The sequence below is a fragment of the Eleutherodactylus coqui genome, chromosome 2, assembly GCF_035609145.1.
Source record: "Eleutherodactylus coqui strain aEleCoq1 chromosome 2, aEleCoq1.hap1, whole genome shotgun sequence".
NCBI lineage: Eukaryota > Metazoa > Chordata > Amphibia > Anura > Eleutherodactylidae > Eleutherodactylus > Eleutherodactylus coqui.
In genome coordinates, this window is record NC_089838.1 from 210,363,147 (window position 1) to 210,389,515 (window position 26,369).

The following is a 26,369-nucleotide window of genomic DNA, read 5'->3' on the forward strand; positions in this document are numbered from 1 at the left end:
GATGTGAAAGCAGCCTTATTCTGTCAGCAGGAAGACAGAAGGGTAACCATTGATTCAGTAGAAATGTATATTAATGATCAGGCACGCAAGAACTGTTTGATTGTTGTTCTGTGCATCAGGCTACTTTCACACTTGCAGTTCAGGGTTTACGTCCCTCTATTCCATTTTTGGGAGGAGAGAAACAAATAAAATGGAAAAAAAACAAAAACACACATCTGTCCCCCACCCCTTCCCCATTGATTTCAATAGGGTTTAAGAAAAAGAATAGAAAGCAAATAGCAAGGCTTCCGATTGCTTCCATTCCATCAGGTTTACCTTTTTTTGATAGAAAAATAACTCTGCAGACTGTGCTATTTTCCTATCGAAAAGAAACCTAATGGAACTGAAGCCTCTTATTTCTTTGGAAACTATATCGAAATCAATGTGAAAAAATAGATAAAACTGATCAGTTTTTTCCATTTTATTTCAGTTTGTTTCCTCCAAAATCGGAGCATAAAGACAGAAACCGTGAACGGAGCCTTAACGCAGGTTCTGAAAGCAGCCTTAGGCCCCCTTCTCAATAACAATGCTTTGTAATACTTAGTAGAAATCATTTTTGAAGTAATATACAGTAAAAAGAGAGCATTTAAATTAGGGGGGAAAAAAACAACCACCACCCCCACAAAAAAAAAAAAAAAGATTCTATTTCAAGTTCCATATATACAGTGCCAAGAAAAGTGGCGACACTGCAGAAATAAATACGCGAGGGGCTACTCGAAGCAAGTAGGAATCTTCTTCCTGTGAGCGGGGAATTATTAGTAGAGATTTCTGTTGCTAGGTGAATGTCTGTGGAGCCTTCTGAGGCGGTATGGCAGCCGACATTGTTATGGAAGGTTTTGTTCGAGAAAGTTTTTTTTTTCCCCCAACAAGTCGTTCCGTTTTTTGCTTATTTTGTATTGGTTGATTTACACAAACCATGTTCGTTCCTTTGATGTGAGAGAATTTGTAACTCGGGATCAAAGAATCAACCGAAGATTTTTATTTGCAAGTTTCGAAAAGGTTGTGTTACGGTGTACTGAGAAAACGTCCCGATATGTGGCAAACCAGTGACTGGTTCTTCCATCGTAACAATGCACGATGTGTTAATTGTGTTAAGCAATTATGTGAGGAAAACACGTCAGGACACCCTTGCCTCACCATCCATATTCACCCGATCTCACTCCATGCTTTTTTATTTATTTATTTCCTCGGGTTGAAAGATCTTAACAGGAAAATGTGTTGCTGATGTTGAAGGGGTGAAGCAAGAAAAAATGGCGCAAGTACTAAAAGATATCAATAATGACAAGTTTAAAAATACTTCGAGCAGTGAGAAAAACTTTTTTGACAAATGTATTGCATCAAATGGAGAGTACTTGGAAGGAGACTGAAGTTTCAAAAAGTACAAATAGATTATTTTTAAGAAATTTATTTCCATTTCTTTGGGGTACCCCCCCCCCCCCCCCCTTGTGTGCACTTTACAATACAGCATAAGCATTCCATAAAAAATGCCACATCATGAAGGTTTGGTTGCAGCATTATGCAATTGTCAGGGTATGCGCAGAAAAACAAGTCATGAAATAGATGCAGTTGTGGTCCAATCTTGATATGGAAGCATGATAAAAGGGGGGAAAAGTCTGTAACGTTAACTTTACGTGCCCATAGAAACTGCTGTGTGTTTTTTTTTTGTGTCTGAATGAAGCTTAAGTGACAAAATGCCGTCAACAGACTTTTCATCAAACGGACAAGTATGCTAAAGGTTTCATCATAGGTGGATGGTCTTTTTATGTATTGTGGCAGAAACTCAGCAGGATTCCAATGCCTTGGGTAGAATTTGGAGACAGTGGTCAGTAAAATGAAATGTGCATTTTCATAGTGGGACTGGAGCAATAAGTTGAATGTCGCAATGTACAAATCGATGCATCCGGCATCGTGAAGTAGCAACTCCACAATCTAGAGCTAGCGACATTCGGCAAAGTGTAAAGAGAGATGTGGATGCTCCAATAATCGACAATGACAGTTTACCGTTGGTTGAGGCTTGTTTACGGTCAAGCCATTCATTGCTAAGACTGCCCTTCACACCACAGCAATGCTATGAATACTTGCAGTGGTGCCACTCCAGTGCTACCTGGCATAACAAAAGGCACACTGCGGTGTTCAGCGATGAATTGAGATTCTGCCTCACTAATCATGATCATCGAGCAAGAGTCTGGATGTGACTTATCAATCAGACTGATCCTCCCACCATTTTGAAGCACTACACAGCTTGTCAATGTGGAATCATGGTTTAGGGTGCCATTAGCATCAACCATTGATCACCTCATCAGAGGGTACATTAATGGCACACCATTATGTTAATAGGTGACGCAGCCAGTTGCTCTACCATGTCTTCAGGGCATACCCAATGCCATTTTCCAGCAGGATAATGTGCAGCCCTACACAGTGCACTTCAAGCAGACATACTTTGTGATGATGTCACCATAATGTGAGCTCCTCCCCTGATTACATGACAGTGATGTCATCACAGGTGCTAAACCAGCAGAGCTGGACAACAGCTGTGTGGAGCCCCGGTGACTGAGCACATGAAATCCCTCATTCAGTACACAGAGGGTGAAGGACCCGTGATGACGTCACAGTCATGTGATCAGAGGCGAACCTCAGAGGCCCAGTGTGACTGATCACATGACGGTGATATCAACACATGTAACTTATACAGTCACTCACGGACAGTTGGTCGTTAGTATTCTGATAGTCATCTATGTCAGGCTATGGATGCTAAACCAATGCACAAAGTTCCCGAAAATGAAATCAGTTGTGTCAAGCTTTGGCATAAAACCATGGCTGCACACAACGCTTATATGGAAAACCATTCTTCGAAGGCTTAGCAAACAAGCTCAAAGGGAATCTGTCAGCTTTAACACGCTGTCCAAACTGCAAGCAGCACGTTATAAAGCAGGAGGAGCTGAGCAGATTGATTACATATATAGTTTTATGGGGAAAGATTTAGTATAACTTGTGTTTTATTCATTACTCTATCTGCTCATTCTGAGCTGAACAGTCCAATAGGCGGTCCTAACAGTGATTGACAGCTACCCTGTATGACACAGACAGCTGTCAATCACTAATAGGACCGCCTCCTGGACCTCTAAGCTCAGAATGTGCAGAGATATAAATGAATAAAATAAAAAAGTTATACTGAATCTTCTTCATAAAACTATATACAATCTGCTCATCTCATCCTTCTCTATAACATGCTGCCGGAAGCTTGGACAGCGGGTTCAAGCTGACATACTTCCTTTAAACAGTACAATGCATCTTGCTATGAAGCTGTAGGTTACATAAACAGGACCATGCCGTACTACAATGCTTGTCTGTTCTCAATTTCAACACTCACTGTAGACAGCGTGACTTACTGCAAAGTGCCAAATATAAAGCCTGATGAAGTCTGAAATGGGAGATCATGTCATACATGACTGCATCTAGCGCACTGGGGTGGAAGCCACTCTTTACAACTGCTGTCACCCTCTCTATCCCTTCTTCATGCTCTTGTAGAGGGACAACTCCTATAAGATTCCAAGGCTTTTTCATTTTCATTTTGTTCCAGCATTCTGAAAATCTATATTATTTATTTTGCCACCTTTTGGGGGTACATACAAGCTCATCTTTAAAAGGGGCTGTCAGTCTTTTTTTTTTTTTTTTAACTATAGGACCCACCTGCCCGAAAGTAGATTTTATACATGTACTTACCGTGGCAGTGGAGCACGGTTTTCCTGCTCTGGTACCATGGTATGCGACCCGTGACATCACCGGGTATTCTAACCAGGTGACATCCAGTAAACATCTCGTGGGCTATTAATCTAGAGGTCCCAGCTGGTTTACAGGATGTCACTGCAGGCAGGGCTCCTATTGGCTACAGTGTTCATGTGCATAAACTACCATGTGACAGCTGCAGGCAACATAAAGTGACACAAGGACGGTAGCGGCATCGGGGGAGCAGTGCGGCAGCAGGAGTGCAAGTATATTATATATTTATATTACGCCCCCTACTGCCAGCTCTGATTTGTATATTGGAAAAACCCCTTAGATTTTATTTTGGAGGAAATACAAACAAATTAAAGCTTCTTTTCACTCTGCTCGCTAGTTAAAGAGTTAATGGTTTGGTCTGGGCTCTTCAATTTAATGAAACAAATTCAGTAAAACAAAGACATTCTTGAGTACTGTCTGCTTTTTGTGGCAACAATTTGGGGAAGGCCTTTTCCTGTTCCCTGACAACAATGCCCCTGTGGTCTATAAAACAATACATTGGCAGAGTTTGGTGTGAAAGAACTTTACTGGCCTGCACAAAGCCTTCAATTCAATGCAGAATGCACACAATTTCCTACGGCTAAATCTCAAGTGCAAAATAATAATTTGCTTGATTGTAAGCAAATTCCTGCAAGTCCACTGTAGAGATCTTTAAAAAACAACCTTACCAGGGAAGCAGAGGCTGTCACAACAGCAATGGTCGGATGCTTAGCAAACACATAGGGATGTGATGTTTAGGCATCTACACATACATATGGCAATGTACTAGAATGACAGCAACAGGTATTTTAATACACTTTTTTCATACAAGGGACTCGAAGTGCAGCTTGGAAACTCCCATTGATGCTATATGGAGAGTCGTGAAGCAGGGAAGTCAATTCTGCCATATAGGCTTTCATCACCCACCGCGGCAGTATCAAATTCATGGGAAGGCAATCAACCCCTCAATATACCCAAAAGAAGATTTACATTTTCCCTCATCTTCCTTTATTGATCAAAGCAGCATAGCAGTAGTCTATAGGATGGCCTCCTCTCAAAGGCAGATATCGGTTAAACTGCATAATTTTTTTGTTCTTGGGACATAAGTCACTTCCAAAAGGTGTCTGGCAGAGGCATTCTTTCCTACCTACATACAAAACACACACGCTGTGTCTTGTATGCCAAGATTAGCATGTGTGTGTTTGAGAAAGATACAGATGTAGCAAATGTTAACTTGACACGTTAGGATAACTCAACTACAATGTAGCAATGCTGTAAATCAAGTGATCATAATGCGCCAGTCATGTTAACGATTGTTACATCTGTCAGACTAATGCTCTGCTATCTAATGTGTAAGGGTAGCCCGTGTCTGCGGAATATAGGCTGCCCCAATCCTTTGTGTTGTTGCACCACCCACTCTTGCATGGCTCTAACACATAAAATGTATAGCAGTATATTAAAACAGCGCAAGAAAAGGGGATGAGCACAAAACTGTAGGCGAATCCTTTAGAATTTAGATTACAAGGATCCACTACCTGTTCAGAATATCTTTATTTTTTTTGCAATTTGCTGCCACGATTCTGAAAATCATGGCAAAATATACCCTAATGCTTCTAAAGAATCACGCTTAGCATATAAATGGAGTACAAAATGTCATCAACGTCTTTTGTGACAGCATTTCTGAGTCATTAATGTAATATATGGAATGTGTCATCTATTACTAAACCTGAACCTGTCTGACTTATCACCTGATTGTGTTTAGGCTCCCAGAAGAACATCCATTTTAATGCGTGTACCCAGTATAAATGACAGTAAATTATGTATAATGTTCTACCTTATAGAAAAGAGAGCCACTTTCAATCAAACAAAAGATTAGGAAATGATTAATGTCACATATGTCCCTGCCCTAGCAAAATGACATAAGCAGATGGCAACGCACAGCAACACATTTATGTTTGTGCTACACAGATTATCAGTTCCAGCAAAACCGCGTAACAGGTTGGAAAAGAGAGAACCATTCGAGAAAAACTGAAGATCCCTGCACCAATAAGGTCAACAAGGTGATCCATTCCCACTGATTTAGTGCATAAGCCTACGTTTTCTGCTTTGTTTAACAATACAAATCTCATTTCTATCATTGCGGAATACAGATCTATCAGTGCATATCACATATCTGTGTCCTTTGTGTGTAACCTTAGAAGAAAAGGTATGCCCTATGAAATCACCTGCCCTAACTGAACTAATCTAGGACACCAAGTCAGAGAGCTTCCTTAAGGGCTGTCTCTAGAGATGAGCGAACGTACTCGGTAAGGGCGATTTCGCAATCGAGCACCACGATTTTCGAGTACTTCACTACTCGGGTGCGCCGCGGGCAGGGGGAGGCGCGGTGGTGCAGGGGGGGGGGGGGGGTAGCAGTGGGGAACAGGGGGGAGCCCTCTCTCTCTCCCTCTCCCCCCCACTCCCCTCTGCAACCCCCCGCTCACCCACAGCGCCCGAGTACTTTTCACCCGAGTAGTGAAGTACTCGAAAATCGTGGTGCTCGATTGCGAAATAGGCCTTACCGAGTACGTTTGCTCATCTCTAGCTGTCTCACATGAGCGTATGCCACTACATATTATGCACCAATTTTTTTTTATGCGTAATACGCAGTACCAATCTCCCAATAGACTTTCAATTGTGTCACTTACACGAGTCGCATGAAATAAGCATGGAAAAAAAAAAAGTGTCATGTTCTATCTCGGCGTGTATTAAGTGTGCATACATGCCAAGATAGTGTATGGTGATTGGCAGAATGCAGTAAGAATGCATGTCCTTGATCTTCGTGCGGCGTGCCGGCAAACCTTGCGGTGAGACACTTGGGGTGATTTATAAATCCTGATGTAGGGTGTATCACTTCGCAAGTCAAAAGGATGACATAATAAATGAGGTGTTCATTTCACAATCAGCTTTAGGAAATCTTCAAGATAGGATGCTAAAAAAATTGGGATTATTTGTTGTATTTTTCAGCACCAGTTTATGAAAACAAGCAAAACAAACAAACAGGTACAAGACATACAAAGATAAAAACATACCATACCCTTCCAAATGAAGTAATCCAGCTCACCTGTGGTGGCAGAACACACGGATGTAGCTTAGAACCAAAAAATAGAGAAACCTCAAAGAGAATGCAGCGTCCCATAAAACGTCACTTTTATTTGTGCAGATCAAATCTCATCAAGCAAGATACAGAAAGCACATCATCTGATACCTTTCAGGTTCACAGGCAACCTAGTCATAGTGTATAAGCAAGCGTGCGCAGGTCTTGTTTTAGGTTGATTTGGCCGATAACTTTTAAATAGAGATGAGCGAACGTACTCGTTTAGGGCGATTTCGCAATCGAGCACCGCTTTTTTCAAGTAACTGACTACTGGGGCGAAAAGATTCGGGGGGGCAGCACGGTGGATCAGGAGCTCTCTCTCCCCCCCCACTCCCCTTTGCAACCCCCCGCTCACCCCTGGCGCCCCCCAAATCTTTTCGCCCGAGTAGTCAGTTACTCGAAAAAAGCGGTGCTCAATTGCGAAATTGCCTTAAACAAGTACGTTCGCTCATCTCTACTTTTAAACCAAACAGATAACAATGGAGGGTAAGAACGTTGTGCCTATACTGACGCTCGTCAATTGTAAAAAATATAATTTGCAAAAAAAAAATTAAGTGAGAAGAAATTGTATTGATCGACCCAAAAAGTCCTTCAGTTCATGACTGCAAATATCTCCAATCCAAGACAAAGCTAAAATGTGCCAAACAGTGTGGAATCACTGTGTACAATGACCTTACATCGGAAGTAATCCAGATATAAAAGGTCTCAGCAGTTCCTGCTCATTTCTTTTTAGAACATGCAGGCAATTCTGCATCACTACAAGTGTTTGGCTTTGAGAGGGTTAGTCACCCAGTGAGAGGATGTGACCAGCACCGACAACTACGCAATACAGAGCTTTTGGATCTTTAAACTTGTTGTCGCCCATAAGAAGTCCGATTTAATCCTATATTATCAATGCATATAGATTTATGTTTAGCTCCAACTGTTTTGGCTGGTCATATGCTTTCTGTTTTTGCTTTCTGATTGGCTGTCTGACAGCTTTTAAACCAGACATACACATTCTTGCTTTTGCATTATGCTAAAATGTTGCCTGTGAACATGAAAAACGTCACTTTCACTTTCTGTATCTTACTTTGTGGGATTTTATCTGCACAAATAGAAGTGAAGTTTTCCGGGATGCTGGATTGTCTTCTTTGAAGATACCCTTCCATATGGTCCAGCTAAGTGATGCATTAAGCAACCAGGTTTTTAATCTGTTGTAATACAATGTAACATCTGGTAAAGTCACCCCATATGAACACAGTCTACAGCACCGCTAGCAATACCACAGTACAAACATGGGAAATACTTGAAGCATTTGCTGTGGTTCACACGGTTGTGGCTCTCACCTTTTCTTTTTGGATTTAAAAAAAAAAACATCCAAAACATTTAGCATTTGGTAGCACTGCACTATTTATTCTCACAAATTCAGGAAAAAAGCCTCGTTCTGAGTCATTAATACTGGTGATGGTTCTCCACAAGAGAAACCAAGTAATCTTGTAGATATGACACCTTTTAATGGCTAACAAAAATACATGATGAGCTTTCAGACCTACTCAGGGTTCTCCCTCAAGTATATGAAGTAGAACTGGTGAAATACAGAAGGACAGTATGGGCACATAGAACTCTATGGGTACAGGGTTAGGCCGTACTCACACAAGCGTATTTGAATTGCAATGTATGAGCGTTATAATACGCAGTACATCATTGCAATTCAAATACATTGATTTTTGCTGTTACACTAGTTTTTTCATTGCATATAATATGGAAGTTGGAAAAGAACACAGCATGTTCGTATTACATGCGAGAGAGAGCCATTGTTTTCGATGGGTGCGTGCTAAGTACTGTACATCCACAAGGCCCTCCACAGCGCAGCGCCCCCTATATTGCCTCCCTCATCTCAATCCATCACCCAGCCCGGGCTTTCCACTCCGCTAACAAAACTAGACTGAGCGCCCCCTTAATTCGAACTTCTCATTCCCGCCTCCAAGACTTCTCCAGAGCAGCACCGGTCCTCTGGAATGCACTACTAAAGGCTACCCGAGCAATCCAGGACTCGCAGAACTTCAGGCGTGCTCTAAAAACGCACCTCTTCAGGGAGGCATACCGCACTCCCTAAACAAACCCCTCTGTACTCCGCCTAATAACATGCTCCCTGACCTACTGACTGCAATCCCTGCTAGCCACTATCAACTGCCCCTGCAATCATACCGTTTCTGCCGTCACACGGCTAAATGTCTGACCATTGTCTATGTGCATACGGTAGCATCCCTCACACTCCACCTCGCCATACCGTGCACATCTCCAGCCCCTTTACCTTCTGTATCACCCCATTACTTGTAGTATGTAAGCTCATTGGAGCAGGACCCTCACCCCTATTGTTTCCATCAACTAATTACTATGTAACCGTGGTTCTGTAGTTTTTGTATTTTTTGTTTTTCTGTATTCCCCGTCTATGTAAGCGCTGCGGAATATGTTGGCGCTATACAAATAAAGATTATTATTACATATACAATAACATTGCGTTTGAGTGGCGTTTATAACCAACGTAGTTAAGCAACAAAATGGGAAGTTAAAAAGAAAACTAGTGAAACCAGGAAGACTGCACATGTCAGCATGTGTGAGAGATGTCGTCATGCGCAGTCAAAAATCGCAGTAATACGAGGGCCTACATGGCGGTAAAACGCTGCGTTATATACACAGTGTTTTACCACACATTTGTGTGAGCCCAGCCTTATAGATTCATACCATACAGATTTGTAATTTGGTTGTACTTATGAGTTCTCAGGAGAGGACATCCATTCCATAGGTGAAGCTTCCCATATTTTAAGAATCTATTTCTCACACATATAAACATACATAAAGGTATTAGATGTATGTATATAAACTTTATATTATTACGTTATTAGATGTATGTATATAAACTTTATATTATTACGTTATTAGATGTATGTATATAAACTTTATATTATTACGTTATTAGATGTATGTATATAAACTTTCAGCTTCAATTTTTGCCTTTTTAGTCTAAAGATGAAATTGCACTTCAGTATTTCAGGGAAAATTTTTGAAGCTTTTTCACATATCCAGAGTCAGTTTTTGGGATGCTGAACTTTATAAAGCCTGAAAACTAGGTGCCAGAACCACAGCGGAATCCGGCTGTGACCCCATGTACCTGCAAAATCTGTATTGTGGATAACCATGGAGGCTCACCGTTGGTCATGCACAGTACAGAGTTAAAGAAAATATATTTGTATTTCCCGCACCGTTGCTAGGCGACGATGCGGATACTCGCTGGCCATCCGCAATGTTAATTGCGGATAGGCTGTGGGTCGGACGGCCTTCCTGGAGACCTTCTGCGCGTAGCCCGCAGCAAAACAGAGCATGCTATGATTTTTCCTCCGCTAGAGGAATACGCAATTATTTTTGTGTGAGTGTAAAGGAAAAAGCAAAAGTACATATTTTTCAATGCGTGCAATTTGCTGCAGATCCTCTGTGCAGACGCCGACCGTGAATTCTGCAAAAGGAATCCGGTTGTGTGAAGTAGAGATCTAAACAGTACTCTTGTCGGACTATGAAGAGACCCAAATGTTTTTACAACAGCGGTACTTAGCTGGTCAAGACAGTATTGAGCAACATGGAATTTCCTATACTCAACACTAGGGGGGTAGCTACAATATTTCAAAAGGTGTTTTATTTGAAAATCAAATAAGGAATATGGATCAATACCTCCACAGCACCACCTATTGGAAGGCAGCATTCCTTCAAGTCAAAGTTAGACTTTTTATACAAGCCTTGTAACAATGACCAGGAATTGAAAGCAAAGCCAAACTCCATGCAGACAGCTGTTTCAGGGTATTTGCCCTCCATCAGTGTCAGCAGGAGTCTGGCTTGGCTAGTGAGAGGCCTGGGACAGGGGTCAGAAATGCTCAAAGGCTGTGACCACATGTTGCTGTCATTTTTCTGTATTTAAAGTTGTATTGTGGCAAAAGTGGGCCAATTTTACAAAACCAAAGAGCTTTAGTCACAATTTTACAAAAACATTGCTAAAATATGGGAGCATAGCCTTAAAAGGGGTTATTCTTAAAACGCTGTCCAAAAACGAGAAATAAGGGCAGAGCACAACTTTCCAGATTCCATCTCAAAGAATCTGTAACAAATGATTCCCACCTGCGTGCCCATATTTTTTCCTATAAGCACTAGTTACAGTGTATTCATTCTACTTTTTAAACTACATCCACAAGTGCGTCTGTGATGAGAGGAATGCGCTAGACAACACTAGTGTAGAAAATTAGTAGAGTTATTAGGGTGTCAGTATAGTAGTTTTCTAATGCCAAAATACAGCCACTGTGGTTGTCGCATGCCCTCCCCAAAAGCAGTTGCCACGGCATACAAAGTGCCTGCAGCAGTCAGACTTAGTTAGCACAGGAGAAATCACTGAACACATTAAAAAAATATACGTTATAGATCTATAGTCTATCCTAAATCATTGGGTCAGAACAGGGGCGTAGCTAAAGGCTCATGGGCCCAGGTGCAAACGTTTATCTTGCCCCCCCCCCCCCCCCAACTTCTCTTAACCCCTTAACGCAGAGGTGTAACTTGAAGCTCCCAGGCCCCAATGCAAAACCTGTAACAGGGCCCCATACTATAATGCTTTATTCATAGTACTGGGCTCCCTATATGGAGAAGAGAGGCCTTATGGGCCCCCTAAGGTTCCTGGGCCTGGGTGCAACAGCATCCCCTGCACCCTCTATAGTTACGTCAGTGGGTCAGAGTTATCCAGAATTAAAATGTAGTGGTGTATACAGGTATCACTGATGTCAATACCACTTTGTAAACTTCCTGCATAACTAGTTGTTAAATAAGCTGAATACATTATTTTCTCATCATGCATTTTATCTATTCAGAAATCTTGTTCCATAAACACATCGGAATCTAAACTGGTGACTTGTTCTGAAAGTGATTGTATTTATAGTATATTTGACAAAAAGACAGCGTTTCTACTGTCACATACTGTACCTTACAACCCTCACAGGTGATGACCCCGTAATGGATCCCTGATGATTTGTCTCCACAGATTTTGCACGGAATTATTTCGATTTGAGCTGAGGAATGAGAAGAGAGAGCAGAGTTAATTACCTTCCATTTTAATAGATGTACAAGATGAACCCATACTAAATATTCCAGGCAGCGATGTGAGCCCGCTCCCCCCCTTAGGGCTCCCATCTAAAATTATAGTTGCTCATTATCAAAAGGCTTTTGGGTAATTAAAATGGGTCAGATGACGTGCCAAAAGATTTAGTACCATATATATATATATATATATATATATATATAAATTAGTGCATAAATATACAGATTTAACCATGTGATAATTCCTGATTAGCTCATATCAGGAAGAAGGAAAACTTGATCATCCCCATCTAAATATGACATGAATGGGTCTTTGTTTCCTCAAAAACAAAGTTAAGCACTGCGATCCAAAAACTCATATATATTTGACCGGTCATAGAAGATAAGAATGGCGATTCACAACTGGCTTTCACGGTGTCTGAAGTGAATTTCCAGGAAAACCCATAGCTAATATAACTCACAAGTCCATAATTGTGTTCTCTTGATTACCCTCCAAGACATGTGTCAGATAAAGTGCTGATATTGGGAGGAAGATATTTTATGGACTACCTGCCCCTTTGAGGAATACTACAGTCAGCCTTCTACACCCTATAACAGCTAATAGAAAGTTCAAAGTTCATACATTATATTCTGCCGTATGCCTTTAAATCTCAATCCTCATAGCTTATTTCACCTAGTGTCTTATTTTTATGCTAAAACATTGGCAAATAGATATAAACACCTCCAAAGCATATATTTACCTAATTCATAGAACAGGAACTGAACAGAACATCACTGCTATTGTCTATTCTTGGAAATGCCAACAGGAACTGCAAGTTCTAACAAATCTCAGTTGACTCTGAGATCGGCAGGTAGAGGATAAGCGTACTCTGCAGGACACGACTATTTTACACATACAAGGTGTGGTCAAGAAAACTAATCAATGCTATATCTGAATACAGGTGTCCTATATTGAGGTAACAATAGCGTACTTGACTAGGAAGACACGGATGCTATAATGAAAAAATGGTTTGGTACCGTGTTAGCCAGTAGAGCAATGTGTGATTGTTCTCAGAGCGAGAAATCAAGTAAACTTGTAGATATGATACCCACAGGCGTTACTTGAAGCTCCCGGGCCCCGATGCAAAACTTGTAACAGGGCCCCCAACTATAATGCTTTACTCATAGTACTGGGTTCCCTATATGGAGAAGAGAGGCCTTATGGGCTCCTGGGCCCGGGTGCAACCGCATCCCCTGCATCCTCTATAGTTACGCCCTTGATGATACCCTTGAATGGCTAACAAAAATACATGATGTTACAGCAAGCTTTTGGGGATATCTCACCCCCTTCGTCAGGCTAGTGAACGAAGGGGGCGAGATATCCCCGAAAGGTTGCTGTATCATCATTCATTTTTGTTAGTCATTAAAGGGTATCATATCTACAAGATTACTTGGTTTCTCTCACTGAGAACAATCATGATGGTATGGCGCATGGGCAATTTTGTCTTGTGGCCTCTGTAAGAGATAAAAAGTAAAACCAAATTGTAAAGTTGAAGAGTAGCATGTGAGAAGCAGAAATCAGCTTTCTGTGTGTCTCTCAGTCATGTGGGACCACTGCTAAGGAAAGTGGACTCAAAGTGACCTCCACCTGTTACGATAGGGGCAGACCATCCAGGAAGTCATCCACGGTCATCTGCCTGCAGGAGATTTTAGGTACAGATCCTAAAGTCCCTGGAACGTACACAAGTCCAATGAGGCGATAGGGTCAAATTCCAACTCACATATTCATGGTGAAATTTGCATTGTCTACCGATTGAGTCATGCTCTTACTAATAATATGTATTGCATGTGCACTAAATTGGCACTTCGCAGTTCACTACCATGATCCCACAATGATAGTGTCAGCCCTTGACTGCACTAACAGCTTCTTGCATGTATCATAGCAGAAGGAGGCCACTTCAAGTACGCTGTCCATACTTGAGACATAGCAGTGGTCTGCACGGGGCTTAGAGAGACACAGAAAGTAGATTTTTTGATTTTCAGGTGCAACTTTGCAATTGGGCGCTCACACACACTTAAAATCCATGTTCTGGGCTCAGGCAATATACTATCCTGTAGCACATCCATGCTTTCCTATTCAAGTACACTACTGTTATTTCAATATAGGACACCAGTATGGAGATATAGCGCGGGATCAGTCTTTTTGACTATACCCTGTATAGATATACAGTTGAGTTATATATCTATTTTCCTCTTTTTAAAAGGGTCCCAGTGGTCCAAATCTGCGGCCACTAATCAGTCACGTACTTAGTGAAAATGTAATGTATGATGTGTTAGCAGTCACACTGCTCCGTGTGATAACATCTACACTCTGATGATGAATAAGCTCTTTACGGTGATGCTGAGTATCTTCACACCAATATTAATCACACTGCTCTCTAGGATGATGCACAGTTACACTGGTAATGAAGAGATCAGCTTGTATAATGATCCAGAGCAGGAGAACACACTACATCCACGGCCGCTGCCACCCCAAGTAATGGTGCAACGTGCTGCTAATGATGAATGCACGGTGATACAAACAGAACACACAGAGCAGTCAAACAATGCTCTGCCCGCACTCTACAGTGTTCCGGGACTCAAGTTACCTTGTGGCATTGGATAGCGTGCAAATGCACAGTGTACAAAGGATTTAATTACTAATACACAAATGATTCATTATTACACATTTATACTCCTCTAGAGCCCTAGCTTGCCTTTATCGCAGGAATTGAAACCTTCGTCTACCAGTGCCATGCATGGAGCGAAAGAACGTAACCATATCCTGCAAGCAAGTAAAACAGTGCAGAGACACGCTCCTGTATCATTCTGCAAAAGTAGATGCAAAGGACTTGAGTGGATTTCGGATGTTTACTTAGCAAATTTGCACTGGGGGACAAAAATGATTTTACTTTGTGAGAATATATAAATGTGATAAATGACGTAGATATTTGGTACTTACAGACAGCTTCTACGATGTCAAACATGACTTCTTTGCCACAGAAATGACATTTCAAGATACTAGTCATGTCATAATAAAGGATTCTAGCAATTAAAGGGGTTGTCCCGCGAAACAAAGTGGGTCTATACACTTCTGTATGGCCATATTAATGCACTTTGTAATGTACATTGTGCATTAATTATGAGCCATACAGAAGTTATCAGAAGTTATTCACTTACCTGTTCCGTTGCTAGCGTCCTCGTTTCCATGGAGCCGTCTAATTTTCAGCGTCTAATCGCCAGATTAGACGCGCTTGCGCAGTCCGGGTCTTCTTCTTTTCTGAATGGGGCCGCTCGTGCTGGAGAGCGACTCCTTGTAGCTCCGCCCCGTCACGTGCCGATTCCAGCCAATCAGGAGGCTGGAATCGGCAATGGACCGCACAGAAGCCCTGCGGTCCACCGAGGGAGAAGATCCCGGTGGCCATCTTCAGCAGGTAAGTAAGAAGTCACCGGAGCGCGGGGATACAGGTAAGCGCTGTGCGGTGTTCTTTTTTAACCCCTGCATCGGGGTTGTCTTGCGCCGAACGGGGGGGGCTGTTGAAAAAAAAACAAACCCCGTTTCGGCGCGGGACAACCCCTTTAAGTCAGTCCCAAAGTGTTCTCAGGTTTGGAGACCCCATATGACATAATAGTAAAAATAACTATTGCAAAGACATTTCTAGACACAATTTATACGCCAAACCTAGTAGACCTACAGCTTTTACGCTGACCCTCTGCTCTGGGGCATCTCTACGGGTTAGGGACCCCTATAAGATGTGCATTTGTCTTAATAGGGCTTATGGATAACCGTTATCTTGAGGAGATGTCATATTTAATGCTAAGCTCCAAAATATAATTTAGCTATTTAATCGTTGTATATGATTAAAACCACTTTGGCACTTCCTAAGGGAATGTTTTTCCTTTGTACCAAGATGCATTCCCACTTTGAATTAAAAAAAGATGTACAATGTCAAAATCTTGTAGTGGTCCCTTTGACTTACTAAATGTGACAACGTGGCTCTCAAACACTACAAACCCCATCTCTGAATAGTGATTTAACAATATAGCACTGTGATGGAAGATACTTTAAACTGCGATTACCTTAAAGGGGTTATCCAGGAACAAAAAAAGAATTTCAAGGCTGTACAGACGACATACTCATCTCACCTCCTCTCCCTCCACTCCCCAAATTTGCCAGTGCCTAGTCACCTGTTGATCTCCACTTCTAGCTGCAGAACAATCATGTGACCACTGCAAACAATCATCTTGCCTCCTGCCTAAGGCGTCCAGAAGGACAGGGGGGGGTGTCACATTACAGCTGAAATTAAGTTTATCATCATCTTTCTGTAACCTTAGGCCGCCTGGACTTGCGTCGATTTGCATTGCAGAACCCGAAGTTGGCATCCGTCTCCAGATTCTGCATGCTATTGAAAAACGCTTTTTCCTCTACAAGAGCGGAAAGCAATTGCGGAGGGGAGGGGGGGGGGGGGCGGAGGAAATCACGGCATGTTCTATTATAGGTTGAAGGCATAGAAATGGGTGGAGCGTAAAATATGCCACTTAACCCTTTCCAATCCACTGTCTGACATCCTCCTATATTCTGATTGAAGCTTGTACAGCTCCAATGTCAGAAGATGTCCGACAGGGTATTCTCACCGTCTATTTCCAGCCACTCTGTTGTCGGAGCCTCTCTGGTGCGCACACACACTGGCTTTAGCCAGCAGATGGCACTGTTGTATAACAGCAAAGAGTGAAAGCCTTTTGGGAAACCCTGAATCCAAAATTGGATTGAAAACAGTTAATGCACCCCCTTTCAGAATGTCCATGGTGTCGAATTTCTAAAGTTATTTTTGGTGGTCAAAACAGCATAGTAGTTGATTACGCTATTCAGTCATTCAAAATATAATGCGAAAGAATGGAAACTCTGAAAACACCTTCGGTCTCCCTTTGACTATTTAAAGTCTATGTTTCCCTCCAGGGTTCCATCTGAATGTGGCTTTCAGGGATTCCGAAGGAAGTCCCAGGATGGAAAAGTAAAACACGGTGGATCTCCGCCTTGAATGGGGCGTATTTAGACTAGGGCAGCACCTCCTCTAAATATAACCCTGTTCAAATGGCCCATTTTCGGGAGTGAAAGACCAGCCGGGGATTGCGCTGTAGCAAAACGGGAACGCCGAGGACAGTATAGCTTCTTTTATGTTGGTACACTACTCGGAGCACCTTTGAATAACTTTTTTTTTGTCCCTGGATAACCGTTTAAGTGGGTTTTCCAGGTAAGGCCTTGGTAATCTTTATTGCCAGATAGTCGAGATCTACAGCGAACCGCAGAATGATCCACTGATCTTCCCTGCATGGTGACATTTCCTTGAACAGCAATAGCTATGTGGTCATTCCTATAGAGCGGATATGGAACCTCACAGCATTACAAAACCTCAGAAGTTGCGTTTCACCTAAGCTACCTTTACATTACATTAAATTCAATAATAAATTTATATATATTATATACATACACATATATACATTACACACATACACAGTACGGCTGGGACTTACAAGAATGTAGTAATGGCACATACACAGACAGAGGTAGAAGAGTAGGGAGAGAAGAGCATAGGACAATGCTAGCATTCACACTGATTTGTTATCATGAAACACTCATTCCCATCAGATTAAAAAGTTTATGCAAAACAATAATATGAAATGTCACGCTGAGTCACCCTGCACCATGTAATCAGGGCGCAAATATTAATTACATGATACATGTAATCGTCCAAAATATATCTTCCCTCCTATTGTTTATGCGGCGGAGTACTAATAATAATAGGCAAGGCCAACACTCAGGGACCATAGTGAGAAACTGCAGGCATGTCAAGGACTTCTGTATTCTCTCTCTCTCTCATACATATAGTATCTAGTAGAATATATTTCCTACTGTTTCCTTTTTATAGTGCGATATATGTGTGTTTATTTCATCTATGATGAAAGTTAAGTTGAGACTGGAAATATATATGTAAAGAATGATTCATAAACCAGTCAATTCAAGTAAGCCTGGACCGACTGATACATAGTTGTCTAAGTGGCGCAAATGACATCCTAGAGTCACTTGGAGAGACCATTAACACAGACTTGTAAATGTGATGAAGTATCATATACATACCTGTTCTAACACCAAGAGCCAAGCTCTTTTCGTTTTCCAATGGCTACCCTTTATTTACAAATAAACTGGTGAACTCCTTGAAGGATTGCAATGTTTTTTTTCTCTAGGTATTTCCATACCACGACCTTCCTCCTCTACTATAGATGATGTGGGCCCTGCTTTTTTTTTTTTCTTTTTTATTCTTCTTCTTTCCAGAAGCAGATGGGATGTTGCAATGGTGGACATTTGGGTTATATTAACGCACAGCAGATTTTCTTTAACTGTCCTTTTCATCTGACTTAGGCTTGCACAGAACCATAGGGGGTATTAAAATTGATATTTCAAATACAGGTCTTACTAGGATCCCTGCAGGTGCAAAATGTAGCTATTGTATGAAGAGGTACACGACTCTTCATATATTAGATGCATCTCAGGCTGTCTGCGTGCCTAAAAAATCTAGGGCGTCTATTCTGTTGGATTTGGTTACTATTATAATTTGTCAGTATGGGGTGGCCACAGCCCGTCCCAACAAGCCACATCCATTTTTCCCTGAACTAGCATGAGCAGGCATAAATGTAGAGAGTCACAATTTTCTTCTGCCAAATTTTTATGCCAATTTTGGAATCCTAAATCCCCCCCATGTGTTTACCTCCAATACTTCCCCAATCAGATGAATGGAAATAATTTTCAGTTGCAAAAATTTCTGCCACAAGCTGCCATGTCTGAATAGACCCTTACATATAAGGTGCCATAGACCTTCAAGAGCTGTCGGCCAACTTATCTGGCCAACAGAGTTTTCTCCTGAGTCAACCATGCACATGAATGCTCAGTTTGGCCATATGTTCACGCGTTTTCCCATGGGAGCAGTGGAGAAAGCTGCAACAAGAGCAGCTCATCTCCAAGTGAGGATTGGGCACTGAACTCAACATGCCCAATCCTTTTTTCCAGCTGACATTGGTTGGGCAAAAGTCAGGTTACCTACACATTGATAGTCAACTAGTCCCACTGGCTTTTGTCTTTATATATAGGTGACAAGGTCACAAAGGAAGAAGGTAGGAGAGAAGGAAACCCAGGAAGTATACTGAAACTATTACCGGTATTTGCACTTGTCGCTTGCTGATGTAACAGGGTAACTAAATAATTTTATAAGTATTCAATGCTAATTATGACCAAACATAGCACAGTATGTTGAAACCGAGATACGGCTTAGACCAATCAACGGCTTACTGGTTGGAATCCAAGATTAATATAATTAACAATCATAGAAAAAAAAGTTTTTTTTACAATTAGCTATGTTAAGCTTGTGCGTTTCAATGCCAGGCAAACTGGTAAATTGTATGTATGCTGGTTCTACCCACTGCCTACCGTCACACCCATATTTTGTTTAAGTAACTGCTTTCCATATAATAAGATCAGAATTACATACATATTATCCTTATGCAATTGTAATTATAGTGCATCATACACAATGTAATAGGAAAGAGAAGCATGCTCAGACTAGCTGACATTCTAGGGCTTTAATAAATCTATTGATGGCTCTACCTACAGAATGTACAATATGAGGCTTGTTTCACAGCATACTGTACAAATGCTTTACTTCCCCTCCATGCTTTTTTTAATACTATAGAATCCCAGCAGGAAAAAGTAGGAAGTGCTCTTAAAAAAAAAAAAAAAAAAAAGTTTTTTTCTTCCACGGGCCAGTTCTGAACAGAAGACAACAAACGTCACAAATACTTGGGCTGCGGTCCAGATTGTATAATAAGAAATCACTTATTGCCTCACTAAAAATGGGAGCAAATAATGGGAAGAAAATTCTGACAAACCGATGCAAAAGAATGAAATTATAGTAACCACACTAAAACTCATTGTTAGCTTGGAGATGCTTGGGGGGGGGGGTGGGGGAGACACACTTACACACATCTGGTGGACTTGTCCACGCATCTCTGGCCTTTGGAAGGAGATTGAAGACCTATATAATGTTCTAAATAGGGGGGCTCTGATAATCACTCCTGATATCGCTCTAATATCAATCTTGCCTGGGCCCATTGGCACTAGTAAGAGGAACCTCTTTAGAGTTTTCCTCTTAATCATGAGAATAGTGATTCCTGGGCTTTGGAAATCCCAGCCCCCCTCCCCTGACATGATTGAACTGGATGATAACGTTAGGCTAAATTGGTCGAATGGAGGAACTGAGGGCTAGAGATGATGCTAAATACTTGGCTTACTACTCGGTCTAGCAGCTCTGGTTGCCGCTCCGCTTGCCGGGAGGGTTCAAGCAGTGGCTGGTGAACAGCGCTTTGCCTAGTCAATAGCAGTTATGGGGTTAGCAAATGTCACTGGGTTAAGGCGTCCTATACTTTTCCTTTCTCTTTTTTTCTTGCCCTTCATCTTCTGCTCTTCTACCTTATCCCTCTTCTGTAGCGCTTAATCCCCCCCATCCTAATCCAACCTCCTCATTAGGATCCCCCCAGGGATCACTCTTGCAAGTAAAATAGTTTATGTTTGCTTAGGTTCGTTTAAACCCAAACAACCGCATTTAGTTCACAAGAGCAGGTAGAACTATGCTGATTGGTAGCATAATAATTCATGGAAACCTTCCAGTAGAAATGTTAACTTTAGTCTACATTATTGGACGTCACTTTATATAAATGACTTTGGTACAGATTTTAAGACGCTTGTACTGCAGGTTATCATATTGGTTAATCACTCAGTGTCCACTAACCCTTATAGAAGGAACTTAAGCGCATATGTCAGATATAGGCCCTCTGCACACAGGCGGAAATTCTGCGGCATTTCCCGCAGAATTTCCGCCCATGGCCGCTGCCATAGGATTACATTAGAAAACGCAATCCTAGGCAGACAGCAGCGATTTGTCCGCTTAAAATCACACGCGGAAAACAAATCGCGGCATGTTCTATTTTTTTTTTTGTGCGAGTCTCACAGAGGCCCACACAGAAATGTGAGTGTCGGGCCGGCTCCGCTCTGCGCATGTGCCGACTGGACGGCAGCCTGCACATCACAGAGGCGGAGCTGCGGGAGGAGGTAAGACCCGCACTGGTCCCTGCAGGGGCGCGGGTTGGATCCCGCTGAATCCTCGCAGGGCATCCCAACCGGCTGTCTGCAGGTGGCCATAAAAATATATATATATCTAAAAGTACAAATATGTGCACAAAGTTTGTAAACATTTCTAAGACTGGCATTTTCTCATAATAAACACATCCCTCTTTATGGCTTTGCTTAGAATGAAGGCAATGATAATAATCAGATAGTATATTAATAATTAATGCCTGTGCAAGGATTAAAATACTCCAGGGTAAATTCACCATGTTAAATAGCTGCCCAGAGCCCTGAAACTAATTACAGTAATGCAATAACTTATTCTTTATATCTGATATGTGCAGGACTGCAAAGTTCGATTAACCTTCAGCAATCACCAGCAATAGTGGGAGAAAATATTAGGGAGGATTTAGATGATAGCTGCCCCTCCCCACCCATTTTGGGGATTTGATCTGACACTTATACTGTTCTGACATCTCTCAGTCCCATAATGGATAGGACATTAAACAAGTCAATTTTCAAAAAATGGTATCCATAATGAAAAAACAAAAGTCCAAGAGGTATTTTCATTACTGATATGGAGCCGCACAACAACCCTATGAGGAGGCTGTGCAAACCAGAGTTCAGGCAGGCAATACATGGGACATCAAAATAGTGGTTTTATATTTGTAGTTTCTTGGGAGTAGAAAAATGGAATCCTTGCAGTAAATGGATCGATGCTATGATGGTACAGTTTCTGGGGTCTGCAGAAAGGGTGCTTTCTCACACAAAAAAATGTTTTTACAGATTTTTTTTTTTTTGGTGGGGAAGGGGCTTTTTAGTGGCAAAATGCCACATGTTAGTTTTAAATCAATAGGGAAATATGAAACAAGCTAAAAACATTGCAGGATTTTTTAAATACAGGCTTCTCTATAGGTAAAAAGAAAAAAAAAAAAGACTTCCAGCAAGAAAGGGCTTATTTAGACGACCGTATATCGGCTCGGTTTTCACGCCGAGCCAGTATACGTTGTCCTTGTCTGCAGGGAGGGGGGGGGGGGTTAGAAGAGCCAGGAGCAGGAACTGAGCTCCCACCCCTTCCCCGCCCCTTGCCACTATTTGCAATGGGAGGGGCGGGATGGGGGCAGAGCTAAGCTCTTGCCCCCTCTCCTCCTCTTGTCCATAGCCAGCAATGGTAGTGGTCGGGACAGAGCAAACCCATAGCAAACGCTGGAGTGGAGGAGAGGCAGAGAGCCGGTGAGGGGGAGGGAACTACTTAGATGGAAGCGTATATCGGCCGGCCGTAAAAACAAACGCCAGCCGATATACACTGTAAATAAGCCCTTAAACACATGTACCATTTGTAAAAAAAAAAAAAGCTGTTTTTTTTAAATTGACTTTTAAAGGAGAAAAAAAAACACCACCACCAAAAACATTTTACTCACTCTGTGCTCTGCTAGACTGGAGTATAAGGATTTCTTAATCTCTCACACAAACAAAAACAGCCCATCATCATTGACAGTAAGGTAAGTGAGACATGTAAATTTACCCATGGTACACATTATTTGCATGCTTTGGTTGGGAGCACCTAGCATGCAATATAAAACAAATACCACATCAGTAAATCTGCAGGAAGACACAGTTTATGTTCGCTGCATACAAGGCAGAATACAACACAAATGCTCAGACTAGTTCAGGAACACTAATCCTTTCAGGTGTCCCTGATGAGATTACAAGCCTTCAGTACACATCTTCATGTTGTCTGATAGGTTATGCCAAACACTGAGGAGATTCATAGATTAGTACAGCATTGTGTCAAAGTTTTAGGCAGATGTAGAAATATACTTAAAAAAAATAGAAATGTTAATAGTTTTTTGGTCAATTAACAAAATACAAAGCGGATGAGCAAAAGAGGAATCTAAATCCAAGTATTGGGTGTGACCGCCCTTTGTCTTCACAAAACAGCATCACTTCTTCTAGGTACACTTGCACAGGGTTTTTGAAGGAACTCCGCAAGGGCTGTTCCGAACATCTTGGAGAGCTGAGGCCAGACTCACACGGGCGGATTCCAATTGCAGAATCAGTGATAGGCCTTCACAGCAAAATGCAGGCATTGAAAAGCATGGTTTAAAAAAAAAAAAAAAATACGTACTTTTTTTTTAAAATTGCTTTTTCACTCACACGCGTGAAAACAAATTTCATATTCCACGAGCAGATGAAAAGAAATGCAGCATGATCTATTTTGCTGTGGATTCCACCCAGGTGGCCTCCATTTAAATCACTGGAGGCCAACTGACCTGCAGCCCATATGCAATTAACATTGTGTATGGGCCACGGGTACATGCATTATCGCTAAGCAACAGTGTGGAAAATGCAAAAAAAAACAAAAACAAAAAAACTGTACTGCGCATGACCGACAGAGAGCCGCCAGGGTTATACGCAATACAAGAAAATCAGTTACGCAGACTCAACGGTCAGGCTCACAATTGGGATCCGGTCTGCCTGTTCTAACAGCAGATCTTCTGTAGATGTGGGCTTACTCAAATTCTTCTGTCTGTTCATGTAACCCCAGACAGACTCAATGTTAAAATCAGGGCTCTGCAGGGACCATATCATCACTTCCAGGATTCCTTGTTCTTCTTTACACTGAAGATAGTCAAGCGCCTTCTATTTTTGAAAAACACATTCTTATTTTTCCACACCTGTCTAAAACGTTTAAGGGCTTATTTAGACGACCGTATATAGGCTCGGTTTTCACGCGGAGCTGATATACGGTGTCCTTGTCTGCAGGAAGGGGGGTGGTAGAACCAGGAGCAGGAACTGAGCTCCCGCCCCTCGCCACTATTTGCAATGGGAGGGGCGGGGCCGGGGCGGAGCTAAGTGCAGGGACTTGCTCCTGGCTCTTCAATCCTCCTCCCCCCCTGCAGACAAGGACACCGTATATCGGCTCGGTGTGAAAACCGAGAGGATATGCAGTCGTCTAAATAAGCCCTAATACTGTAGTTTAAAAAAATAATAAAATAAATAATAATTTTAAAAAAATTAAGTAATTTTACCAAAACATGATTTCTTTCTTCCAACTCCACTTTCCTATCTGGGTTGGAATTACTGTTGTACATCCCATTCTTAATAGTTCAGAACGCCACTAATAAAATTAAAGTGAATTTCCACTTTTTAAAAGGCGCAGTAATCTGAAAATGATGAATTATAATCCATTTAAGCTTCTATAGAAAGATATCTTACAGTCCCTATGGGCATTGTACTGATGGTCATTAAGAGTTGTCATCCAACATATGCTTTGTTAAAGTAACCGAGGTAATTCCTAAACAGCTGCACATTATCTTACAAGAGGGATTACTCAGGGATGTACATTTTCTTGTATTTTTTAACATTCTAAATGTATAAATAGTAAAAGTTTTATTTAAAAAAAAAAAAAAAAAAAAAAAAAGAAAAATAAGTAAAAGTACTAGAAAGTTAATTAACCATACAATCGGTCAAATCCACACAGACTGTCTTCCAAACTTGTAAAAGGTTACCCAAGACACCAGGGCCTCTGCACCCCATATTACATGACAAGTAGTGGCCAAGGTAAGTAAAAGAGAAATAAATACCTGGTCTGCTTCTAAACAGGCATTATACATAAAGGCGTGATGACTTGATACCAATGTAATGCGTAACTTGGTGTACAAGTATAAAGGGCGTGTATGAATTTATAAAGCTGTGTGTACTGTACACATAATTATAAGGATGATATACTAAACAGGTAGCAGCAGCTTACATAACTGCATAATTCCTGGCAGCTCCTCATAACCGCATTATATCACAATATTCAGACAAGACAAGCTTGCAGTTTAGTGAAACTCCTACATCTCGGAAGTGAAAACACAGGCTGTACAAGACCAGTCCTCCAAATGTTCTCGCAAAATTAAATTAATTGTCAAGGTTAGGCTGGATTCAAGTCCTTCCCGATATTCTACCATTATCTCCATATCCTTCTATTTACCAAATATTGCCTTACAGTGTATTCTTTAGTAGGTTTTTTTTCCTCTAATTTACATATTCTGTACCTCTGTACCACATCAGTCTCCATTGAGATGTATAACGTCGCACCCGGCCATTTGAATAGTCGAGAAAACGCTGATTAAGCTCGGGACTTGATCATGAAAAATTGTCCATTCATGCAAATTTATGGTGCGAACTTAAAAACATATACGCTCGTGTGAAGGAGCCCTGAGCTAGGATTTCTGTTGACAATATGCATGCCATGATCGTACTTTGAACATAATTCTTGCATTACACATTAAGTCAAATAATACAACAGATTTAATCATCGTGAACACAGCAATTAATGCTAGGATCCAACACTTTCAGTATGACCAAAACAAGAATTGCTATGTGTAAACCCAACCTACATAAATGAATGGGCCCGATAAGCTAAATCAATAACAATTCTATTTGTTGGCCGACAGTGATCTCATAAACATGAAGCTATTAAAGAAGGGGATTAACACAGGAGCAGCAAGTACCCTCTGAGAATTAGCATATTGGAAGCATACTTATAGATTTTCTATTACACAGATTTTTCGGAAGTGTAATATATATAGTTGATTTGAAGCAAGTTGTTTTTCCTGTTGTGTTCAGCTGGCGAAAACTGAACACTAGGCATACCCCAGCCATATGCTCTTCAGTGAGGGGGATTGCCAATATGAAATGGGGCGATTCCCACAAGAACTGTTTAAATGGCCACCCTTATAAGGACCATGTCACACTGTAAATGCTGTCCAGCCCGTAGGCAGCATGTTCTAGAGCAGGATGAGCAGAGTAGATTTATATAGCTTTGTGAGGAAAGACTATCTACAACTAGACATTGATTGATCTAAAGCTTCTGAAACCCCAGAAAACAACTGTTCTTGAAAGGAAAACTTGTCGATGGCTAATCTACAAGAGGAATGTAATATTACATGGTGACTATTCAGATGAATGTCTGTTTATGAAATTCATAATCCACCGAAGAGCTCCAGAATGGGCGACGCTGCTTGCTGGAGTTCTCTGGTACAGGTCATTATTATAGGGGACTATCTTCTTTGATATACAGGGTGTCCTAGGCGCTGCAGGCCAGGAAAAAAATAAATAAAATTGGTGGTCATTCCAAGACTA

The 26,369-nt window shown here is 41.4% G+C and overlaps 1 protein-coding gene across 1 annotated transcript in view; it reads right to left on the reverse strand.

Moving 5' to 3' along the window:
• Window positions 1–26,369, reverse strand: part of RORA (RAR related orphan receptor A) — a 62,292-nt gene that overhangs the window by 17,948 nt on the left and 17,975 nt on the right. Inside the window, exon 2 of the mRNA XM_066592397.1 lies at window positions 11,933–12,018. Within this exon, the coding sequence (XP_066448494.1) occupies window positions 11,933–12,018 (86 nt within the window). The remainder of the gene's footprint in view (window positions 1–11,932; window positions 12,019–26,369) is intronic.